Source organism: Miscanthus floridulus, chromosome 14 (assembly GCF_019320115.1).
Source record: "Miscanthus floridulus cultivar M001 chromosome 14, ASM1932011v1, whole genome shotgun sequence".
NCBI classification, from domain to species: Eukaryota; Viridiplantae; Streptophyta; class Magnoliopsida; order Poales; family Poaceae; genus Miscanthus; species Miscanthus floridulus.
This window is the reverse complement of record NC_089593.1, coordinates 87,530,703-87,555,230: the sequence shown is the minus strand read 5'-3', so window position 1 is coordinate 87,555,230 and position 24,528 is coordinate 87,530,703. Positions and strand designations below refer to the sequence as shown.

Genomic DNA, 24,528 nt, shown 5'->3' with positions numbered 1-24,528 from the left:
GCATGGTTGACTGAGTGGGTCCTAAATCTGCAAAAAAAACCTACAACCATACAGTCCGTTGTACAAAAAGCAACCAATCCCATAACAGGAATAGGCTCCACGGCCGCTGATACGCAAGGTATTGCATTTCAGCACGTCTTCTTTACGACGCCGCCTCCATAGCTACTCCTGCACATCCACCTGCCACCCTCGCTTGTTCAACCGCAGCTGCCCTTGCTCGCTTGGGCGGCTCATCCCGCTGCCCCTTGCCTCAGCCGCCACTGTGGCTCAATCCGACGCCGGCGCCGCCCCCGCCTCCGCCCCGCAACTCGCTCTGATCGACGCTGCCCATCTTTTCCTAGGTCGGGTGCTTTCATGGCAAAGAGCAAGAGGAATGAGATGGGATGGGTGGGAGTGGGACCGAATAATGCCTCGTATTTTGTTCAAGCTAGGCGTGGGATTAAGAGTTAGCTTTCTCTCTCTTTCTATTCTCTCTCTTTCACATAAGCAAAATATTAACGTAGATTTCTATGAGTCCGCTGAGGTGTTAATATTGGAGCTGCCCTAATGGAATTGGCATTCCTCTACTTGAGATTTCCTGGCGATAACGAATTCGTCGCTTCAATCAAGTTTTCACATGTCGAATGTGAGGGGCTACTGATGTAAGAAAGGCACGCATTATTATTGGATAGGTACAAGAAGTCATAGAAGTTCAGAACCAGAGAGTAAGAAAGCTATAGCGGACAAGTCCAAGAAGGCCAGTCCACATACCCCTTCGGCCCCCGCGTCGCTCTCCCCCGAGGGCGACTCGGGCGGCGCCGTCGCCCCCGTCTTCGGGCCCCTCCCTACATCCTCACTGTCTCGGCCGCCGCCAGAGCTCGCCATCGGAGCTCTAGTGGAGGGCAAGGACGGCGGTGGCCGGGTGTCTCCCTCCCTCTCCCTCTCCATCCCTATCCCTCTCCCGGTGATAACCTACGCCGTCGTCGCGCTTCTCATGGTGGTGGCTGGCGGCCTAGATCCGGCCTCTCTGTGGGTGGATCTAGCTCCCCGCCGGCTAGATCCGGCTCCGACGGCGTGGGGGCGGTGCTGGCGTGTTTCGGGCTGGTCCGTTGGGTTCCGGCGCGATTCTTCAAGGGGAACCTCGGCCGGCGGCGCTCCTGGCATCGGGGCGGGCGGACCCCTCCCTCCCCTGCTCGGATCTGTCTCCCAGGCCAGGATCTATTGTCGCGTCTCTCCCGGGGGGCTCCTCGGCGTGCTCTAAGGGGAACTCGACCGCCGGCACACCCGGTCCGGGGTGGACGGAGCCAGCACTCTCCGCCCTGGATCTGCGGAGGAGGTGCTCTCCGGCCTTCACCGACGTCGAGGGCGGCGGCCCGCCGCGGCACCCTTCGGGTCTGGTGGGGCTGGGAACGGATGTAGTGGTTGCAGTCGACCTTGGCCTCCTTGGTCGGGGCTGGTGTTCCTCTGCTGGATCCGGCGTGCTGATGGCGGAAGTTCGTAATGGGGATGCTGGAGGCTCTGCGTGGCGGGTTTTGACGCTGGGACCGCTTGCCAGGGGCTGGGACGATGGTGGGATGGGCGACTGGGTCTTCTTCTGATCCCGGTCCTCTTCTCCCCGCCACCTGCCTTTCCCTTGCCTGGGCTGGTTCCTCAGGTCAGGCTGCCTCTGTGGGACTCCGGCGGCGGCGGATATGGAAGAAGCATGAGGTCGGGGCGAAAGCTTGGACGGCGACATCTGTGGATGTCGTGCCCTCTTTGGAGGCGTCCTTTACTACCTCTCTTCCTACCGCGTTGGATGTCGCAGGTGAAAACCTTCTCTCGTTGGGCTAGCTTGTCGACGCTCTTGGCGTCGTTTCCTTCTTGAAGGCTTTGCTAGGCGATCCAGATTCCGCTGTGAACGTTTTTGTCGTCAGTCATGGCGCTTCTCCTACAGTGACAGTGCTCGGTGTTGGTGCTCGGTGCTCCCTACGGTTCTCCAAGTTGTATTTCTCTAGTTGAGGTGTCTTAGTTGGGTGGGTGTTGTTAGTTGAGTAGACGCGATCAAATTACAAGTAGTGGCGTGAGTTGTGACAGTTGTTCAAAAGTTGTTAGGACGAGTGGAGCACTCTCCTGAGTTGTATGGTTTTTTGACCCAGTTTCCACTCAAAAAACTGGGTGGGCATTTGCCTTTTTTTTCCTTTCATCGTCTAATAGAAATCGCGGCAAAGCTTTTGTCGTCCTTTCGAAAAAAGCTATAGCGATAGCTGATAAATGAAAAAATAAAACTCGACGCTCTCGTCGGGCAAGGTAGCTAGTTGCTGCCGCTGTAGTATTGCAGGATGGTGTAGACTATCTGCGTGATGGCCAGGACGAGGAGGAAGACGGTGGCGGTGAAGGAGAGGAACGACCAGGGGATCCGGAAGTAGGTGTGCACCAGGTTGGCGCGCCACTGGTTCCAGCGCTTCCGGCAGTAAGCCTTGACCTCCCAGTGCACGTCGTCCAGCGCGCTCTGCGGCTCCAGCACCACGTCCCTCGACAGGCGATTGAACATCTTTGCCACCACCTCGTCGCTGCCCAGCGAGTTGAGCACGATCCGCCCGCGACGTGAGCAGGGCCACGTCCCGCGCCGACTCCACCATGTTGTCCATGAAGAAGACGTAGGCGGTGACGTCGTTCCCGGAGCCCACGTGCAGGCGCTCGAAGGCCATGAGGTTGAGGAGCATGTACTCGGTGGTGTCGTCGACGGCGATGGACGGGAGGTAGAGCGTGCCCGTGCCGTCGTGGAAGCGGATGTCGAGGAGGTTGCTCGTCGCGCTACGCTCACTGGTGCAGCAAGGCTTTTTGCTCCCGGTTGGGAAACCCCTTTAGTCCCGGTTTCCCAACCGGGAGCACCAATCCGGGACTAAAGGTACCCTCCTTTAGTCCCGGCTTGACGCCCGGGACTAAAGGGGGACCTTTAGTCCTGGTTGAAAACACCAACCGGGAGTAAAGGGGGTCTCCAGGCCTAGTCAGGGACTGCCACGGGGCAGGACCTTTAGTCCCGGTTGGAAACACCAACCGGGACTAAATGTCCCTCTTTTTTTTCCTTTTTCTGGTTTCTATTTTTGGTTTCTTTTTTCATTTAATGATTAGTTTTGATATTAAAATACATTTTTGAATACACTGCTAATAGTAATATATATGTGTACTTCACACGCGTAAGTTTTCATTCGAACTTTGTACATAAATAACAAACGAATATAATCGTACATGCATATATATATGATGATCATATATATACACACACGTTATTTTATGTACATATAATATGTGCATACATATATATATACATATATATATACATATATATATATATATATATATATATATATATATATATATATATATATATATATATATATTACAAAGGTTTGATATATAAATTGTTTATGTTCTTAGCAATTCACTCCTCCAGATTTGGCATCCACGTTTCATTCGGGTTATTGTAGAACTCGTCGTTGGGGTTGATGACTTGGTCATTTAGAAATCCTGCTATAGTCTCTCGAATTGCTTTAAGTTGGTCAAGTCGTATGACTCTTTTCCTCAACCATTCAGTCTTCAATAAAAGTTAAAGGAAAAAGTATTAATATATATATATATATATATATATATATATATATATATATATATATATATATATATATGTGTGTGTGTGTATTGCTCATGTAATTACTTATTCAAAATGAGAGCAATAAAGAAATTGTAAATATACGATCGAAATAATATAAAGGAAAAAGTATTTATATACGTACTTTGAGTTGCTCTTCAGGAGTTCTCTTTGAGTACGCCATGACGAACTCGCAAACATAGTATCCGCAGTAGTTGTTACCCTGTTCCTGCCTTAGAACCCACTTTTACGACAAAAAAATCAATTAGGGTGAATTGAAATCATCATATGGTGTTAATTGAATATAAATGTGTAGTTATAGTACTTATTTTGTGTGCGATTATACCCAGTGGCGCTTTGCAATGTTTCATTTTTTGTTCCTCAATGAACCTTTTCCAAACCCTGCTCCCAATAAAATAAAAAAATAATTTAACCTTTAATAATTGTTGAGAGATCGGCGCCATTATATATATATGTTGTTATAGAGAAACTAAATTAATTACTCTTGTATAATATCTATCATGTCTTGATACTCCGTTTGCGGTTTTCTCAACGAGTCTAAGATTTTCAATCTACTATTGACCATATCGATGACCATCAATATCCAGTGATGGCTATATATATATATATATATATATATATATATATATATATATATATATATATATATATATATATATATATATCTGTGTGTGTGTGTGAGAGAGAGAGAGAGAGAGGTAACTAGCTAGTAAGGAAATATTGATGTTCCATATATATGATCGACATTAATTACTTATAATAACACTCACTTGAAGTTGTAGGGGAAGAGTATCTCCTTCTTGTCGCGTTGGTTACCTAAGAAATTCATGAGATTTCTCTCAGGTTGAGGCTTATAATCCTTTGGGGGGTTAGGGTGTTTGTATATGACATACGGATCAACGAACCCAACATCATTATCCTTTCTCTTTCTAAGTTCTGTCATCTCATATCTGCATACATGAAAATTGTGAATATATATATTGTGAATATATAATAAAGAAATTGTGAATATAGTAGAAAATAATCATAATTACAGACAATAGCAGCTAATGAGACTTTTGTCGAGAGAGTCCAGGTGGCATAGTTGGTGTAATTCTGCAAGCTCGACATAGATAATGTCATTGCCACGGAAGTAATGGTGGTTTCTAATTCCGACAGAAAGATAGATTTGTCCCGCATCAGACGCCGACATGTACCACCCGTTTAGCAGGTATATTTGCGTACCCAGTTCTAAAGATGGCAACGGGTAAAATCCGCGCGGATACTAGCCCTAGATATCCATACCCGCGAGCAAAAATCCGTGCCCGCGCCCGCGCCCGTTAACCGTCACGGGTAGAAAACTATGCCCGTGCCCGCTATCCGCGGATATCACATGCCCGCGGGCACACCCGTATACCCGCAAAAATGAAGCAACAAAGCACCCAACCATATCTTAATAGCAAGTAAGAAACAATATATCAAAAAATAAACGTCTATATCTCAACATTAGATAAAGTATGACACATTGACCATATAAGAGTCATCAAAAGTCTACATTAGTGTATCTCAAGTCATCACAAATTAACACGAATAAAGACATACAACCGTATATAGACTTATTGGGTCATTGGCGCGGGTCTAGCGGGTTTGCGGGTGCGGATATCATTTTTCCATGCCCACGAGCAAATATCCATCGGGTTTAGAATCACACCCATATCCGTGCCCGTGGGCATAAACTTAAACCCATATTCATGCCCATCGGGTTTTCTATCCACGGGCACGCGGATATTTTGTGCCCATTGCCATCTTTACCCAGTTCACCTAATTTCTCTGGGTTGTATAGACTCTGGCCTGGTACAAATTTCTTGTAAGGATCCACTTCCGGAGCAGATGGTCCTTCAGCGAGCACTTCGGCAAGGTTCAAACCAGTGTCCTCATAAAACCGAAGAAACGACTCATAGCCGTCTACCTCCGCCACTAAGTTTAAGTTTGAACCATATTCGTTAGGAACGACAAGGGGGGATTGATTGTTGCGATTGTTGTCCGAGTTGTGCAACACCTTTTCCTACTCTCTTCTTTTTTTGCGCCGCCTCATATGACTTGGTGAGAGAGCGGTCATAGTCCGATATCAGTTGTTTCGCGGCACTCTTAAGAGAATCCTGTTTTTTTGTTCCAACTTCTTTCTTAGCTGATCCGGAGGTAGGAAGAAGTATGATGGCTCCGGGTTCTCCCTCACTCGTTGTGCCTATTTTGCACCTTCAAAGAAATCTGTCACTTCTTTTTGTACTGCATCCTTTAATTCCTGTTCACTTTTCTCATAAGATAGTTTTTGGGGAATAACTGGATGAGTATTTGCTTTCTGCTTCTTTGCCGGCGGGCAGGGCAATGGCTTCGTTTGCGGGGCGGACCTCTTAGGGGCTGGCTTCCTTGGAGGCGGGGGAGGCGTTGGAGACCGCCTTGGAGGCAGTGCAGACTTTGGAGGCGGCGGAGGCGTTGGAGACCTCGGCGGAGGAGTTGTGGACTTCCTTGGAGGCGGCAGAGGAGTTGGAGATGGTGGGGATGCAGCAGTGCCTTCGAAGGCGTCATCATTGCCCTGAGCACTATGATGGTCGGGAGAAGCAACAACTGGACTTTGGTTGGCGGAGGCCCTGCTTTGTGAGTACAAAAAATAATGAGATATAAGTAAATGCTTATTATTAGTCACGCCCATAGAAAATTATCAAAAAATTGTTTTGTTAACTTTTGTCCACACCTAATGTCTGCTGGCGGTGGAGCAGATGCCCCAGGGATAATGATGTAGCGCTTGCGCCATAGTATATATGCCTTCTCTGCTTCTCCCAGAGTCTTCTCTCCATCACCTCCAAGAATGTCAAGAGCTAGATCCTCATAACCTTTGCTCACTTTATCCACTGCGACCCTAGCATATCTAGGTTGTATTGGTGCCCCATGGATTCTTGGTGTCTTGGTAGGGTCTGGAGGAGTAAAAACACCGACAGCGACCTTGATTATGTCATTCCCCCTTGGAACATGTAGCTCAATTGATGTCATTGGAGTAGTGACATCATCAACGGGGAAGCGCAGCGCTGCGTCATCTTGCTTTGGCAGCTCAGTGGAAGCGCAGCTGCTTTTCAACTGACCAGGGGGGCTAATATTAACATTCATTCCTGGCTCTGATGCCTGCCTCTGGGCACTCATTGCTATCTACACTTGCTTTCTGATTTCTTCCTACATTCTTGCTTCCATTGCTTTTTCTTGCTCCTTTGCTTCAAGCACCATTTCCTCCAACATTGTCACCCACGCTGCTTGCTCCTCCTTGCTTCTCTGGCAGCTTCGGTAGGTTTCCCTATCATTAGGGAAACCATGAACCCATGGAGTGTTGCGTCCTAAGCCTCTGGTTCGGCCAGTGTGTTCAGCAGTCCTGATGGCATACGTCAACTCATCCTTCTCTCTATTGGTCTTGAACACACCAATCTCTTTAGCTTCTATAGCAAAAGCCAATCGGCGTGCTGCTGTTTCGAGTTTTTGCCCATACACTGCCAGACCAGTCTGTGGGTCGAGTCTTCCCCCATGATCGAAAAACCAATTCTTCAAGCGTGGGGGCCACTTGGCTGATTCTGGTTCGATCCCCTTGGCAATAATGTCTGCTTCCATTTTTTGCCACTTCGGAATGGCAGTATTGTAGCCACCTGATCCCATGTCATGGTGGTATACCTTTTTTCGAGCATTCTCTTGGTTCCTTCTCACCCGTGCCTCACCCTCTGCTAATGTCTTGTACTCTACGAAATCATTCCAATAGGGCCTCTGTTTCGAGATCGGGCCCGTAGTAGTATTGAAATTCGGCATTTCGTTCTTCTTGATGTATTGTTGTATAGGTGTTTCTTCCAAGTCTGGAATTGTGTGGCCATCTTCTTCATAGCCCACGATCGAACTAGCTCCTTCAATTCATCATCGTTGATATCATCATAATCATCCGCTTGCAACGTGAAATGGGCAAGGATATCATTCTAGAGCAAATTCTTGTCAACATCAGAGACAAAACTAACATCAGGCTCGTTGATCTTTTTCTTCCATTCACAGATACTGATCGGAATTCTGTCCCTTACAAGGTACCCACAATGTTCCACGAATTTCCTTTTATGTGGACCAAGTGGTTCGCCTGTCTCGATGTTGAATTCCGATATTATGTACCGGCCCTCCAGTGGTTTCTTCGGTCCTCGAACATTTTTGCTCTTCGTCGTTGTGGTCGCCGATCCAGAAGGCTACATATAAAAAAAATAATAAATAAATATCTTTTATACACAGAAATATATACAATATTCACATATAATATATATTTAGTATATATACCTCGCCTGTGTTTTCTTGCAAAATATTTTCTTGCTCATTTTCAAGAGCTAGGTATTGACTTCCGTCATCAACATCCTGCTCACCAGCATTGGCAATAATATTCATCATTTCTTCCTCCATGTTGTCTCCCGAGGCAGCCATATCTAACAAATTTAACAAAAATTAAGTCACATATATAAACAAGTCATATATATACAATAAGTCACATACAAATTTATCTAAGTCACATATATATAAACAAGTCATATATGTAAACAAGTCATATATGTACAATAAGTCATAAACAAAATAAATCTAAGTCACATATATAAATAAGTCATATAAACAAGTCATATATATAAACAATTCATATATGTAAACAATCATATATGTCAACAACTCATATATGTAAACAAGTCATATATGTAAACAAGTTATATAAACAAGTCATATATATAAACAAGTCATATATGTAAACAAGTCATATAAACGACGAATTCGCCCTAGCGAGAACGACGAATTCGCCCTAGCGAGAACGCTAGGGCGAATTCGTCATTCTCGCTAGGGCGAATTCGTCGTTCTCGCTAGGGCGAATCGTCGTTCTCGCTAGGGTATACAACAACGGGGTGGCGTTGCTCCGCATATACAACAACGGGGCAGCGTTGCTCCGCATATACAACAACGGGGCGACGTTGCTCCGCACACAACACAACGAGGCGGCGTTGCTCCGTATACAAAACAATGAGGCGGCGTTGCTCCACATACAACACAATGAGGCGGCGTTGCTCTGCATACAACACAACGAAGCGGCGTTGCTCCGCATACAACACAACGACGGCGTTGCTCTGCATACAACACAACGAGGCATTCCTCTGCATATATCACATACAAACACATATCGACGTACGTAGGGGTCGGCGGTGACGATCGACGTACGTAGGGGTCGGCGGTGATGGGCGTCCGGAGGCGGTGATGGGCGTCCAGAGGCAGTGATGACGAGGCGGCGAGGGGCGTGGCCGGTGGCCGGCGGCCGAGGCTCCTCCTCCTCCCTTCTCCTTCCTCCTCCCTTCTCCTTCTTCCTTCTCCCTTCTCTCCTCCACCTCCCTCTCTCCTCTACTGCCTTGCTCCTCCTCTCCTCCAATCCGGCGGTTCAGGGGGCAGGGCACCAATCCGGCGGCGGGGACGGCCACGGCAGAGCGGGGCCAGGATGGCCGCGGCAGAGCGGGGCTGGCCGCGGCGGAGCGGGGACGGGCCGGGGTGGTCGGGGGGTGGCGCGTCGTCGGGGAGGAGGAAGAAGAGGGGCCGAGGCGTGCGACATCGAGGAGGAGGAAGAAGAGGGGCCGGGGCGGGCGCAGAACCTATATAAGGGAGAGGACCTTTAGTCCCGGGCACCACCACCAGCCGGGACTAAAGACCCTTTAGTCCCGGTCCCTATTAACGCCCGGGACTAAAGGTCACACATTTAGTCCCGGCTGGTGGTGGCGCCCGGGACTAAAGGTAACCTTTAGTCTCGGTTGGTGGTGGCGCCCGGTACTAAAGGTTTTTGGCGGGCGGCCAAACTGCAGTTTCGATGCCCGCCAATTCATTAGGATTTTAATATATTTCTTTTTACACAAATGATAAAAGGATAGTTAATTGCACAGAAAATTAAATAAAAGACATAAAAATATTTTAAAAAAATATAGATTCTATTTTGCTTTATTGCACACAGGAAAATTATGTGACCTAAAGTTTTAATTTTTTTAACAAGTTTTAAAACACAATATAGGGTTTAAATTACTATTTCGATAATGCAAAAATATAGTGTTTAATTAAATTCAGAAAAACTCTTGTGTTTCGACTGGAAATTTGTTTTCACATCATTTGAACGTGACATAATCCCACCATCAAACATAAATTTGTTTTCACATCATTTCAACGTGACATAATCCCAACATCAAACATAAATTTGTTTTCACATCATTTCAACGTGACATAATTCAACATCAAACATAAATTCACAATTATTACATAATGTCTCTAATACACACTATTGAACATCAATATATATATCAAGCGGGCACAGTAATGAACTTCTTCTTGACATATGTCCCTTGGTTATGATCGTGCCATAACCATGGAGGGTCCTCATCGTTTAGCTGGATGCTAGGGTCTTTGTTCACTGTGAAGGGTGAAATTCGGTCATCCTTTTCATAATCTTCTGACATATCTGACTTGTCTTCGATTCCGACGATGTTTCTTTTTCCTGAAAGAACTATGTGGCGCTTTGGCTCATCATTGATTGGGTGGTTGTCGTTTTTCCCTCTCTTTGGTTTTGTAAACATGTCCTTGACATAGAACACCTGAGTCACATCCTTCGCAAGGACAAATGGTTCTCCTTTGTACCCAATATTGTTGAGGTCCACTGTTGTCATTCCATACTGGTTGTCGACTGCTACGCCACCTCCAGTTGTCTTTACCCACTGGCACTTGAACAAAGGTACCTTAAAATGAGATGCATAGTCTAGTTCCCATATCTCCTCTATGCGGCCATAGTATGTTTGCTTGTTCCCACTAGGGTCGGTGGCATCTATGCAGACACCACTGTTCTGGTTGGTGCTCCTTTTATCTTGTGCTACTGTGTAAAATGTATTCCCATTTATCTCGTACCCTTTGTATGTGAGGATATGCCACGATGGCTGCCTAGCCAACAAATACAGCTCCTCATCAATACTCTCATCACCCTGACATTCTTTTCGCAACCAGTCACTGAAAGTTTCCATGTGCTGACGCGTAATCCATGCTTCAGACTTCCCTGAGAACTCAGATCGGAGGAGGTTCTTGTGTGTCTCGATATACGGATCTACCAAGGAGGAGTTCTATAGAACTATGTAGTGTGAAATAATCATCACCCTTACCAATATATGTTTTCTTCCCTATTGTCCCATTTCCACTTAGTCTCCCCTCGTGTCGCGATTCAGGAACACCAATCGGGTTAATATCGGGAATGAAGTCAACACAGAACTCAATGATCTCCTCTGTTCCGTAGCCCTTGGCGATGCTTCCTTCTGGGCAACCACGGTTGTGAACATATTTGTTCAGGATTCCCATAAACCTCTCAAAGGGGAACATGTTGTGTAGGAACACAGGACCACGAATAGTAATCTCCTTGACCAGATGAACTAGGAGGTGTGTCATGATATCAAAGAAGGAAGGAGGGAACACCAATTCAAAGCTGACAAGACATTGAACCACATCATTCTGTAGCTTCGCTAGATCTGTTGGATCGATTGCCTTCTGAGAAATTTCATTGAGGAATGCACATAGCTTCACGGTGGCTAGACGTACATTTGGTGGTAGAATTCCTCCTAATGCAACTGGAAGCAATTGAGTCATGAGCACGTGGCAGTCATGGGACTTTAAGTGTCCAAATTTCTTCTCTGGCACATTTATTATACCCTTTATATTCGAGGAGAATCCAGACGGTACCTTAATGCTATCTAGGCATTCAAACAAGTTGTCCTTCTCTTCTTTGCTAAGAGTGTAGCTGGCAGGACTTAAGTACTGACATCCATCATCTATCTTCTCTAGATGCAGGTTGTCTCGTTCTTTCAAACACCGCAGGTCCTGTCGTGCTTCAATTGTGTCCTTAGGCTTCCCATACACGCCCATGAAGCCTAGCAGGTTCACACAAAGATTCTTCGTCAGGTGCATCACGTCGATCGCGCTATGGACCTCTAGGATTTGCCAATAGGGTAGCTCCCAAAATATGGACTTCTTCTTCCACATGGGTGCATGACCGTTGGCGTCCTTCGAAACAGGTTGGCTGCCAGGTCCCTTTCCAAATATTACTTTCACATCATTGACCATATCGAGGACGTCCTCACCAGTTCAGTTGCGAGGCTTGGTCTGGTGGTCTGCTTTACCTTTAAAATGCTTGCCTTTCTTTCTTACAGGGTGATTTGCAGGAAGAAATTGTCGATGCCCAAGGTACATGACCTTGCGACACTTTTTCAAGAATATACCTTTCATGTCACCAAAATAGTGCGTGCATGCATTATATCCCTTGTTTGATTGTCCTGAAAGATTACTTAGAGCTAGCCAATCATTGATTGTTACGAACAACAATGCTCGTAGGTCAAAGTGCTCCTGCTTGTGCTCATCCCACATGCATACACCTAGCTTGTTCCATAAAAGTAGAAGTTCTTCAACTAGTGGCCTCAGGTACACATCGATGTCGTTGCCAGGTTGCTTTGGGCCTTGGATGAGCACCAGCATCATAATAAACTTACGCTTCATGCATAACCAGGGAGGAAGGTTGTAGATACATAGAGTAACAGGCCAAGTGCTGTGACTACTGCTCTGCTCCCCGAAAGGATTCATACCATCCGTACTTAAAGCAAATCTTAAGTTTCTTGCGTCACTTGCAAACTCGGGGAATTCTCTATCGATTGCTCTCCACTAGGACCCATTAGCAGGGTGTCTCAACATATTGTCTACCTTATGGTCTTCTTTGTGCCATTGCAACAACTTTGCATGGTCTCTGTTTCTAAAAAGATGTTTCAAGCGTGGTATTATAGGAGCATACCACATAACCTTGACAGGGATTTTCTTCTTGGGATGTTCGCCCTCAACATCACCAGGGTCATCTCGCCTGATCTTATACCGCGACGCGTGACATACAGGGCATGCATCTAACTTCTCGTACTTCGTGTCACGGTAGAGGATGCAGTCATTAGGACATGCATGTATCTTCTGGATTTCTAATCCTAAAGGGCAGACTACCTATTTTGCTTCGTACGTAGTGCTGGGCAATTCGTTATCCTTCGGAAGCATCTTCTTTTGGATTTTTAGTAACTCCACGAATCCCTTGTCAGATACACCATTCTTTGCCTTCCATTGCAGCAATTCCAATGTGGTACCTAACTTTTTCTGCCCCACATCACAAGTTGGGTATAGCAATTTCTTGTGATCCTCTAGCATGCGGTCGAACTTGATCTTCTCCTTTTTCACTTTCGCATTCTCTTTGTGCGTCACGAATGGCCTGACCAAGATCGTCAGCGGGCTCCTCCTCTGCCCCTACCTCTTCTTCAGCGGGCTTCTCCTCTGCCCCCACCTCTTCTTCAGCGGGCTTCTCCTTTGCCCCCACCTCTTCTTTAGCTTCCCCCATTACAGTATCATTGAAGGCACCATATTCAGCAAAAATGTCATCATCGCCCCATTGTTCTTCTTCACCTTCTTCCATTACAACTCCAGTTTCTTTGTGCTTCGTCCAACAAATATAGTTTGGCATGAAACCCGACTTGAACAAGTGTGAATGAAGAGTCTTTGAGTTAGCATATTCCATCGTATTCTTACATACGGCACATGAGCAGCACATGAAACCATCGCGTTTGTTTGCCTCGGCCGCATGTAACAAAGAATGCACGCCGTCCATGAACTCTTGGGAGCGACGATCAGCATTGTACATCCAATGCCGACTCATCTGCATTACATGACATAAATACTGTATTAAAACCTAGAACATAATTAGTTAATTATACAACATGCATACCATCACAAAAGCTATAAATTTAAGAAAGCCTCGCTACAATATAGACAATCCCAACTACCACTAAAAACACTAAAGCTAAAATGCACTTCAGCAGCACAAGGATTTCGCGTCCAATCCCAACTAAAATAGACAGATCCCCTGTTTGTTCAACATCTTTGGGCTTCTTCGGCTGGATCACTGCCTCATTAGCCGCCATATCTGCCTGTTGTGCAAGATATTTTTGCACGAGTTCAACATACTCTTCCTCCCAGTAGAAGCCTGAACATCCAGTGCCATCCCACTGAAATTAAAACAGAAAATTAGAACTTTAATTACAACCATCATGAAAATAGGTATAAACTAACCAGTCATTAAATACGATAAAATAACTCACATTGTGATCCGGACACTTGTAGAAAATGCGACCCTTGTTGGGACCCTCCTTCTTCACTCGGTACTCCATCATAATCTTCGTCTCATCACAACACTTGCCGCATGCAATGAGTGGGAGGCCCGACCTAAGTCGCTTTGGAAACCCATGAGAGGCCGAGGACCCAGAAGCAGTTGCCATCTACTCTCTATACTCATTTTTTAATACACTATAAATTTCTCATTTTATAAACAAATAAAATTAAAAAAGCTCTAAAATTCTCTACATCTCTAAACAATGAAGTGTGCTATGCATGCTACAAATGAACGGTGAATACTAGTTTTTAATAGCTACTTTAACCTTCCTTCATGTAAATATGCAAGCTTGAAGTGATTTTGAGCTCAAATTGCTTACAAATGAAAAAAACCACAATAAAGAACCATATATATATAGTGAACAAAATGAGATAAGACAATGGTGAAACATGAGAGTATGAAGTTGGTAACCTTTAGAACCAAAGAATCGACGGAGGAATCGAAGAAATCGATGGAGGAATCGAAGAATGGATGGAGAAAGAGCAAGAACACTGCTTAAATTTGAACTTAAGCTCTCGGGCAGGCTCAGGGAGGAAGAAGACGGCCAGCAGGATTTATAGCTCAAAAACATGTTTCAATAAATAACCATCCGTACTAGTTGACCTTGCTTACGTGATCATCTCGACGAGCATTTCTCCACCGGACGGCACCGTACTTGGTCAAGGAAGAGCTCCGATTCTATGAGGAAGGGAACACGGTCTTCCACGACCGTTGCCGCTCTCCCTCATAGAATCAAAGCTCCTCCTTGATGTCCGTTAGCGCTCGGCGGAGAACATGCTCGCCGAGCTGAACACGGTCCGCAAGTTCAACTAGTACGGATTTTCTATAATTTTCTAACTATTTTCTAAGTTTTTCATTTCATAAAAAGTTAAAATAAAATGTTTAGTCGCGGAGTCCATAGAAATGACCATATTTTGACCTAACAACGCATTGTCAATTGTCATTGCATTGCATTGCACCCCGGACCGGCAGACAATAAAATACTATGATCGATCGATGTCGTTCTTTGTCGTACAGTCGCACGGCGACGGCCGACGGACCCGTTCAACCACCAAATCTGTCAGGCCCGGCTGTACGGGCGTATCGTCAAAAGAGAATGGATTTGCTTCCTATTGCATGGCCTTGCATTGCATCTGTCATACCAGTCGGAGGCACTAGTCCCCGGTGTGCTTCAAACCTCTACTGGTATACCGAGATGCAGCAGGTTGACGGTGGAAGAAAGAAATGAGGAAGACGAGTGAAGTGCACAGAGACAGCAACACAACTGCAAAACCATGACACTTGCCGCATGCAATGAGTGGGAGGCCCGACCTAAGTCGCTTTGGAAACCCATGAGAGGCCGAGGACCCGGAAGCAGTTGTCATCTACTCTCTATACTCATTTTTTAATACACTATAAATTTCTCATTTTATAAACAAATAAAATTAAAAAAACTCTAAAATTCTCTATATCTCTAAACAACGAAGTGTGCTATGCATGCTACAAATGAACGGTGAATACTAGTTTTTAATAGCTACTTTAACCTTCATGTAAATATGCAAGCTTGAAGTGATTTTAAGCTCAAATTGCTTACAAATGAAAAAAACCACAATAAAGAACCATATATATATAGTGAACAAAATGAGATAAGACAATGGTGAACCATGAGAGTATGAAGTTGGTAACCTTTAGAACCGAAGAATCGACGGAGGAATCGAAGAAATCGATGGAGGAATCAAAGAATGGATGGAGAAAGAGCAAGAACACTGCTTAAATTTGATCCGAAGCTCTCGGGCGGGCTCGGGGAGGGAGAAAATAGCCAGTAGGATTTATAGGGGGGACCTTTAGTCCCGGTTGGTGGATCCAACCGGGACTAAAGGTCACTTTTTAGTCCCGGGCCACGCCACTAGCCGGGACAAGAGCTTTACTCCCGGTTGAAGCCACCAACTGGGAGTAAAGGTCGACCTTTAGTCCCGGTTAGTGGCTCCAACCGGGACTAAAGGTCCCCTGCCACAACGGCCTGGCGTAGGAGCCGTTGGGCAGGAACCTTTAGTCCCGGTTGGAGCCACCAACCAGGACTAAAGGTCTCTCTAGTCCCAGGCGCAATATTTCCTAGGACTAGAGCCTAGTTTAGCCCTTGGATCAAAGGTCTGTTCTCTACTAGTGGCTTGAACCGGACGCCTGCTTCGTACAGCTCCTCCACCGACCGGATGAGGATGTCGTCTGTCGGGACCGACGCGTCCGGCGGCGCCCGTGGGCTGGCCGGCCTCGGGCCATGGAGGAGGCTCCAGCGGAGGATGACCAGCGGGTGCAGCGCGAGCCCCACGTCGGTCACCAGTGGCCACAACGTCGGGGAAAGGAGCAGAAGCACTAACCCGTTGATCAGGTCGTCGTTCTGCACGACATAAGTTACTTGCTTTCACTTTGTTTTCTTAGGCAAAGTCCAATTTACAACCTTGAACTCTCGTCAAAGTCCAGATTTCAACCTCGAACTCCAAAACCAGATAACTTTGGCTCTCAAACTCTTGAACCCGTCAACCCTGGGCTGGTTTCTGGGCGGTTTTTGCATATGAATAGTAACTTATGATATTTTCAGGAAACTTTGAAATTTTATATTATTTTTTAACATCTTAACGTCCTCAAATGAAAAAACTCAAAACTACAAAATCGTGTGACGAGACTCAAATTTAAAAAATAGAAAACCCTTCGATACGATGGAGGGCGTATCTACAAGCAACACGAGCGCCACAATGCACCAACGGGATATGCATGAATGCACGTCCTATACGTCCTTCCACTGTTGCCACATATAGGGCAACCGTTCTCAGATTTTTGGCAAATCGTTCTCTCCCTGTAACTAGTCGATACTATCGAACTATGCTCGAGTCAGTGTACCTGCAGAAACTTGATTAATCCTATCTAAGTCAGCTGAGAGCCATCTATCCTAGATACATAACCATAGTAATAGGGCTACTTATATAACTTCACATACAAACGTCCTAACTTTTTGAAAGAAATTTGTTGTCAAATTTTAGTTTAGAAAAGGTTTTCGAAGCTGTATTTCCTCATTTGCGCTCTGATACCACCTGTGGCAGAACCGCCTAATCTAATGCCTCACAGGAGTGCTTGTCTTCCATTAGCCACTAAGCACTCGAGGGAGAACACTAAATTACTCGGTTCCGTCGGGCACACCCCAGGGGAGAACCCAAAAATCCATATTTTTGCCATCAGGATCACGAATGAGAGAATAAAGCTTACATCATTCTTTACCATTTCTTACATCACTTTACATGTACATCAGGGTATAACATTTATTATTATAATAGCGGAATGTAATTATATTATCAGAGTTATGAATAATTTAATTGAACAGCGGAATATAAACATGTGAACAGAGTTACAACGGAAATAAACATCTATTAATGACATGATAAAATATTGATATATAACAACTATGACAACAGATTATAAACTTTTATTTATAAAAACATTTGGTGAGAGTTGTAAATAAAGACTACGATCGCAGCGTAAAGGAATCCTCACTGAGCCCACCAGGAGGAATCCACACACAAGGGTCAGCTTTAGCATCCACCTGTCACCTGCAACAGGGGGAATAAAACCCTGAGTACTCAATTGTACTTAGCAAGACTTACTCGACAGGAGAAAAGAAAAGACTCCAAGGATATGCAAGGCTATCTGGCTTGTGGGTTGCATTTGCAGGAAGCATTACTAAGCGTGCGTCCTTATATTCGATTTTTATTAATAGCCGCATTGGTTCATTAACTAACCATTCTATGTAAGCACCTGTGCTACTTTCAAGCAGGTGGTAAGCAATCAGATTTTCTTTTTCCATCTTCCATCTTGCATCTTTCAGTTCTTACTACGATGCTAAATAGTAGACAAGCCGTACCGGATTGCCCGGCGATTCGTGAATCAATGCCCCCAGCTGGGTACCCCGAAAACACACGCCCCGCTGGTACCCCGGGCACAAGCAGGACCAACCCATCACTCTCATGTCCCGGGTGTCCAGGTCCCGTCCAAACTGGGACTCCAAGCCCCCGCCCCTGAGTCCCGGACTCAGTGCGGTGCAAGGACCTCCTCCACCAAAATAAAACCCTGACAGTCGGTCCGGAAAGAGCCGGATCCGCGACAAGAGAGCAACAAGTCTTTCAAGCGCCCATACACAAGTATGTGCTCGTGATAATAAGTCTGTTGACCTGCCTAGAGTCTTATGCAACGAACGGTCCTTAACCGACCAGACAGGGAAAAACGGTGTAACCAAGCTATGACCCGCATCCGTGGCGACACAACTTCTTACACCCACCAATACCCAAACCATATCCCTGCCCGGTCACCATTTTCCTTTCCACCATTTTATATATTCCAAGTGATAATCATATAGTAACATATTTCCTATATCTCACGAGTGACAGACAATCACTCGACTTCTACCGGAGTCCTGTAGCATAGCATTCTACACGATCCTGTCATACTAGTAATGCTCATACGATAAAGATATATATGCAAGTGGGTTTCATTCAACTCCTTAAAACTTAATGCACAAATATAATTTAAACTGTAGAAAGTAGGGGTTATGCACCGGGGCTTGCCTAGGTAAGATATATTAAAAAGTTAGTGTCTGCATCTTCAGATCATCCACCATCAACTGGATAGAAGCCCATTGCATCATCTCCTGGAGAGAATACCCTTACACCATCTTTGGATTCCCAATCATCCTTGGATCGATCCGTTGATCCATCATCGTACCTATATGATATGCATGCGATGCAATGCAAAGATGTAATTAATCAACTACAACCGTGACTCATGAAATGCTATTTACACCACTCAAGCTAATGAGCTAGTTCTAACGACGACCGTACTTAGGCTACACATACACGTTGTCGGATAAGACGTTATTCCTCAACAATTCTTTTAGTTATATAAACTAAAGTGTTTCTTTATTTCATTCTATCGATTTAATCCTTATTCGAAATAGAGCATCATTAGCTACCTAGTAACGGATTATCCTGGAGCTACAAAAATTACCGTGATCACCTAATATTGTTAGGAGCCTACTGTAGAAATTTCAGATTCAACACTATAACCACTTGATCACAACAATTCCTATAAATTTATATTTTACAATATTAAGTATCTTAGGTTAATTATATAGCTCCCAAAAACATTACCAAACTACGTGAACGAAATATACTAACATGTAGAGCATGATTTTAGGGGACTAACAAAACTGGTTTCGTTATTTTTGGACTCATATGCTATTTTATATTGCTTCTACAACCTTACCTTTTTAAACTAACTTAGAAATTTCTCTACAAGTCAAACGGGCTGGCGCCAGTCACATGGCCCAACGGCGCGCGCAGGCAACAGGCGGCCCAAAGGCGCGCGCGGACGGGGCGTGAGCGGCCCAGTCAGCCATGCGGCCCAGCAACGCGGACGCGGGCGCGGCCCAACAAACCAGCCCAGGCGCGGTGAGCAGCTGGCCCAAGCGCGGGAGCAGGCCGGCCCAGGAGGGATCCGCAGTGGTTGCGGCATTCTTCCAAAAGAGCCCTCGTTATCTTTCTAATTTTTCTTACCACTGTTGACACTATTTACTTTAGTCACACGTTTTGCATGGACGGGGCGCGAGCGGCCCAGTCAGCCACGCGGCCTAGCAACGCGGACGCGGGCGTGGCCCAACAAACCAACCCAGGCGCGGTGAGCAGCCGGCCCACGCGCGGGAGCAGGCCGGCCCAGGAGGGATCCGCAGCGGTTGCGGCATTCTTCCAAAAGAGCCCTCGTTATCTTTCTAATTTTTCTTACCACTATTGACACTATTTACTTTAGTCACACGTTTTGCATTTAGGACCCCGAAGTTACTCGTCTTCGCATTACCATGGTACCCGACCTCCCCAGGAACAGAGCACGGCACCGGGCTTGCCGACCGGCAGCCAAACTCGACCGGAAAAATGCTCGATGGCGACGGAACGCTAGCCGCGAGTGGCGCAGCGCCAGCATGGGGTCCGCGCGGCCACGCAGGACCGCAACGACCCGCGGCAAGGGCGGCGGCGTGCAGGAGCATGCCTGCCCACGAGCAGTCATGGACGGCGACAATGGCGCACGCACTCCGGTGGACCTACGCACTCTAGGAAAGGCGGAGGTGGCGGAATAGCATTGGGGGCTCACCGCGAATCCCGCTGCAGATCCGGTTGGAGCGAAGGGCGGTCGAGCCGGCCTGGCCATGCGTGAGCCACCAGGGCAGCGGCGCTCCAAGGCAGACATGGCCACGCCACCGTGCCGCCGGCGAGGACCCTGGCCGAAGGAAGGTGAGCACCCGACAGAGGGGGTCAAAACAAGACTACTGGTGCCAACAATCGAACCACTACTGATGATTAGGACCTTACCCCCAATTGCGCCCTGCTCCAGCGGCGATAGAAATGCCAAAATGGCCGGCAACAGCGCACCTCTGGTACACGATGCCGGTTGGGCGTCTAGCTAGCTTCCCTAGTGAGCCGCAGGTGCAAGGAATTGGATTGGGGTACCCCGAGCTGCGCGAAATTGGAAAGCGGAGGCAGCTCATGTGCATGGGCGACTGCACTGCGGTGGCGCGCATACGCGATGAGGCGGGCGCGGCCGGGGAAAGCGGTAGTCAGTAGTGCTCGGGTGCGGCACGAGCGCGCTGTGGAGCCACGAAGGAGCAGGGAGGGCGGCGCTGCGGGCTGCGGTGGTGCGGCCACCGGGCGGAGCACGGCAGGCGCGGCCAAGGCGCGTGGTGCGGCAACAGACCAGCGTGGCCGGGGCGCGATGCGCGCTCGCGAGGGAGGCAGCGCTGCGAGGCCGCAGCAGAGTGCTCGCAAGGAGGGAAAGGGCGGCTACGGGCGTACAGGGAACTGAGACGCCTCCTCGGCTGCAGAGAAGAAAAAGGGAGGGAGAAAGAGCGCGGGGGAAAATGACGACGGCGGATGCAACCAAAGCTGGTGCTCGGCTCGGAAGAGAAATTAGAGACCGAGGCAGACAGGCGCACGAGGGCAGGGCGTGGGCTGTCGGGACTGCACAGCGTGAAACAGCGTGAGGCGATGGCGTCGAGACGACGGCTGCGTTGACGGCGTACATGACAAGGATTTGCAAAAAGGGGAGCAGAGAAACAGAGTCACCGAGACAGCAGAAACAAGGATGAGACAGCTCAGCATGGCGGAACACTGAGACAGACCACGGAGCTGCGACAATGACAAGAGCATGACGGAACAACGTAGGCCGACAAGGACAATTAGACACAGAGCAACACGACATGACGCCAGAAATCAAAAGACTGATTCACAGCAGGGCACGTATAAAAATATTTTCTCCACCTAACACTCTCATTCCTATTTATTTTATTTTAAGTTTTAACACGATTAACTTCCAATTTTTATTTAAGTTCTAATCACAAGTGATATTTTATTTTTGTAACAAAAATTGTTTTCATGCTCAATCCAACAGGACAAGCCATTCACTATTTACTTGCTAGAATCGCTAGCAGGTATTTTAAACATAATTTAAAATTTTAAAATCCGACAGAATTGTTTCGGTAATTTTTTTAGGCCTAAAACGCGGTGCTAAATGCGATCGTAACACCGGGGTGTTACACGTGTCAAAACCGCTCAACGTCGGTCAAAACAACCTTGCCCCCGCCCAGGTGCTAAAAGTGAACGGTTTTGACATTTGGGGTACCAGTACTAGACGGTTTTGTAGTTGAAGGTTAAAATTAGACCGACACAATAGTTGAGGTGGCAAACGTGGACTTAATCCTTTTAGATTTGAGTCCAACAGATATTGTTTATCAAATTAAAAAAAATAACCGTTGAAACTGGTCACTAGAGAGAGCCAGCAGACGCCGCTCCCTCGCCAACGGGGCCTCCCGCACCGAGTCATCGGGTTCCCACACGCATATAGATCTTCTCGCACGGCGTTTCTCTTCCCTCGGTGTCTTACTTTCCCTCCCCTTCTCGCCCCTGCTAGCGCTAGGCGTAATTGCACGCCCTGGGGCTCGGATCCTTGATGCACACAGGCATGGGGTAGATGCACTGGCAGTGCCACTGCGCGGACTCTTCCGACGCGCAGCCGTCGGCAACTGCCTGCTCTACCTCTGCCACCCGGCCATGCGCTTTCCTCGATGCTACCTCGTCATGTCCTCTAGCCTCTTGGGGTTCTTTGCAAGTTTGCATTGGTGTGCTGAATTCTGATCGAATGTATATTATATATGCAATCTGAAAAACCAAGCAGGCAAAGTGAGCAGGACCAGGGAATATCTGCAGCCCGCAAGGTGCAAAGACAAGACACTAAGTGGTGTTGGAGTCTCTTGCTCAGGGGCGGACCCAGTACACGAGCGGGGGCGCATGCCCTCATTTAAATTTTGGGTTTTCAAAGAAAATACACCTTCTTTTGGGTAGCTATAGAGGTCCATTAGTAATAGGCCACCATTAGAATAATAAACTTATTTAGAGATATAAATATTGCTAATGACTTTTATAAACCTAGTGAAAGTTGACATTAAAAAAAGAGCCCGAGGGAGTAGCGCGTAGTCAACATTGCTCCAGGTTAATTACGTACTCATCGTATTACCGGATTTGGAGGGAAAGTGTTGTGTCTCTCTTAGGTACTAGGCAACAGGAATAAACAAAGCGAATGCATGTTATAATAACGTCACGTAGAGAACAGAATATTAGCGAATATTGCCTAATAATATCACATCCAATGAACCAAAATATGAAAGCTAGACACCAAATTACTCTTACTAATGATAAGCTAAGAACTCAATGATCGGCTACGAACACTACTACATAAATGAACTTGCGCAGCGTTGCATAATTGGCCTCCGTGGCGGGCACTGTTTTTGCCCGCCACGGTAATTCGGTGTCCGGCCGGCCACTGAGACGCCCGCTGCGGTAAATGATTTACTGCAGCGGGCAACCTTATTTGCCCGCTGCGGTAAATCCCCATTTACCGCAGCAGACATCTTAACGCGTCCGCCACGGTAAATCGATTTACTGCAGCGGGCAACCTTATTTGCCCGCTGCGGTAAATCCACATTTACCGCTGCGGACATCTTAACGCGTCCGCCACGGTAAATCGATTTACCATGGCGGACGTCTTAAGATGTCCGCCACGGAAAATACCCGCCACCTAAAATGTGGACGACGACCGGATTCAGCCCAGATCTGGCGCCCGATGGTTTCCTTAAAAAAAAGGGAAAATGACTTCTCTCCCAGCTCGGCCCCTCTCGCTCCCGTCGATTTCCCCTGCGCCGTCCATCCCTACTCCGCGCACGACCTCCCCCGGTGCTCCGTTAGCTCGGCGGTGCCTCGTCCGTGACGCTGCCGTGTGCTCCTCCCTCCCCTCCGGTGCCCCCAGCACGTGCGCTTGCTGCCTCCTCTTCCCCGAGTGGCTCTTCCCCGTGCGCTAGGGTTCCTCCTCCCCCATGGATCCTCCATGAACGACGACGGCGCGGGGCTAGGGTTTCAAATCCAGTGAGTTCATCTCCCTCTCTCCCTCTTCCTCTCCATCTCCCTCACTCCTCCCTCTTCCTCTCTCCAGATCCGGCGACCTCTTCCTCCACGGATCCGGCGGCGGCGACCTCCTCCCCCATGGATCTGGCGGCTGCACCCTCCTCCTCCGTGGATCTGGCGGTGGAGCGACCGGATCCGGCGGTGGATCTCCACCACGGCCACGACGCTGGGACCTCCACCACGGCGGGCGAGGACGCGTCGGCGCGGTGGGATCCGCGAGGAGGCACGGGGATCCACGAGGAGGCGTCGGCGTGGTCCCCTGCGAGCGACTGGCGAGGTGGTGGCGGCCGTGGGAAGCCCGGATCCGTCGCCGGTGGGCTCGAGAACGGGCTCGCCGGCGGGCTCCTGTTTTTTTTGTTTTTTTAAATGATTAACCGCAGCGGGCATCCTAACGTGCCCGCTGTGGTAAAAGCATATTTACCGCGGCGGACACGTTACACCGCCCGCCGCGGTAAATAGATTAACCGTGGCGGGCAAAGCCGCCCGCCGCGGTTAAGCCACGATTTACCGTGGCCTCTAGGCCGCGGCGGACGGCTTTGCCCGCCGCGGAAAACCGAAAACGTCCGCCTCCAGTAAAGTTTGTGTAGTAGTGGAACTAGGGCTAACAACGTCAAGTGCGTCTGTCGGTGGCGGAGGGCGGCGTAGTGGCGACCACCTCAGCCGGCGAGCTAGGGTGGTGGCCACCATCGGCCACTCCCAGGGGGCAATGACAAAGTCAGCTGGATAGTACCGCGCTCCTTGCGTTAGCAGGGGCGCTGTCAGGGCAGCGGCAACCTCCCCGTCAATCTATGCTGGCATTGCCGTCGTCTCCGTCCTCCGCAGTTGTGTCGCCATCTTCATCTGTAGCGGCATCGTCGTAGTCCATGGCCTCAACACCGCCGTGGGCCTGAGCAAGTATGTCGATGTCATAATTCGCAAAAAAAAAAGCCTGACAATACCATGTCCGTTGCCGGCGGCCTAGGCAGGTGTGCCGCTGCCACCGCCGTGGGCCTCAGTAGGGGCGGACCCAGTGCACAAGGAGCGGGGGCATATGCTCCCACTCAAATTCTAGGTTTCCAAAGAAAATATACCATCTTTCGTGTAGCTATAGAGGTCCA

General features: G+C 47.7%; 1 protein-coding gene across 1 annotated transcript; it reads right to left on the bottom strand.

Moving 5' to 3' along the window:
• Positions 1-2,269: 2,269 nt before the first annotated feature.
• LOC136503929 (UPF0481 protein At3g47200-like) lies at positions 2,270-23,511 on the bottom strand. The gene is made up of 3 exons (XM_066498848.1): positions 23,438-23,511; positions 2,556-2,781; positions 2,270-2,467 (listed from the first exon to the last, which is right to left on the bottom strand). Exons 1-3 carry the CDS (start codon positions 23,509-23,511, stop codon positions 2,270-2,272), a joined length of 498 nt encoding a protein of 165 aa, XP_066354945.1.
• Positions 23,512-24,528: the final 1,017 nt, after the last annotated feature.

What these genes read in the sequence shown, in the direction of transcription:
- LOC136503929 (XM_066498848.1), bottom strand. Translation starts at nt 23,511, where the DNA reads ATGGGGGAGGAGGTCGCCGCCGCCGGATCCGTGGAGGAAGAGGTCGCC. An exon ending in GGAGAGAGGAAGAGGGAGGA is followed by an intron (nt 2,782 to 23,437) that starts GTGAGGGAGATG and finishes TTGCTGCACCAG; the next exon opens with TGAGCGTAGCGCGACGAGCA. An exon ending in TGGCCCTGCTCACGTCGCGG is followed by an intron (nt 2,468 to 2,555) that starts GCGGATCGTGCT and finishes CTGGAGCCGCAG; the next exon opens with AGCGCGCTGGACGACGTGCA.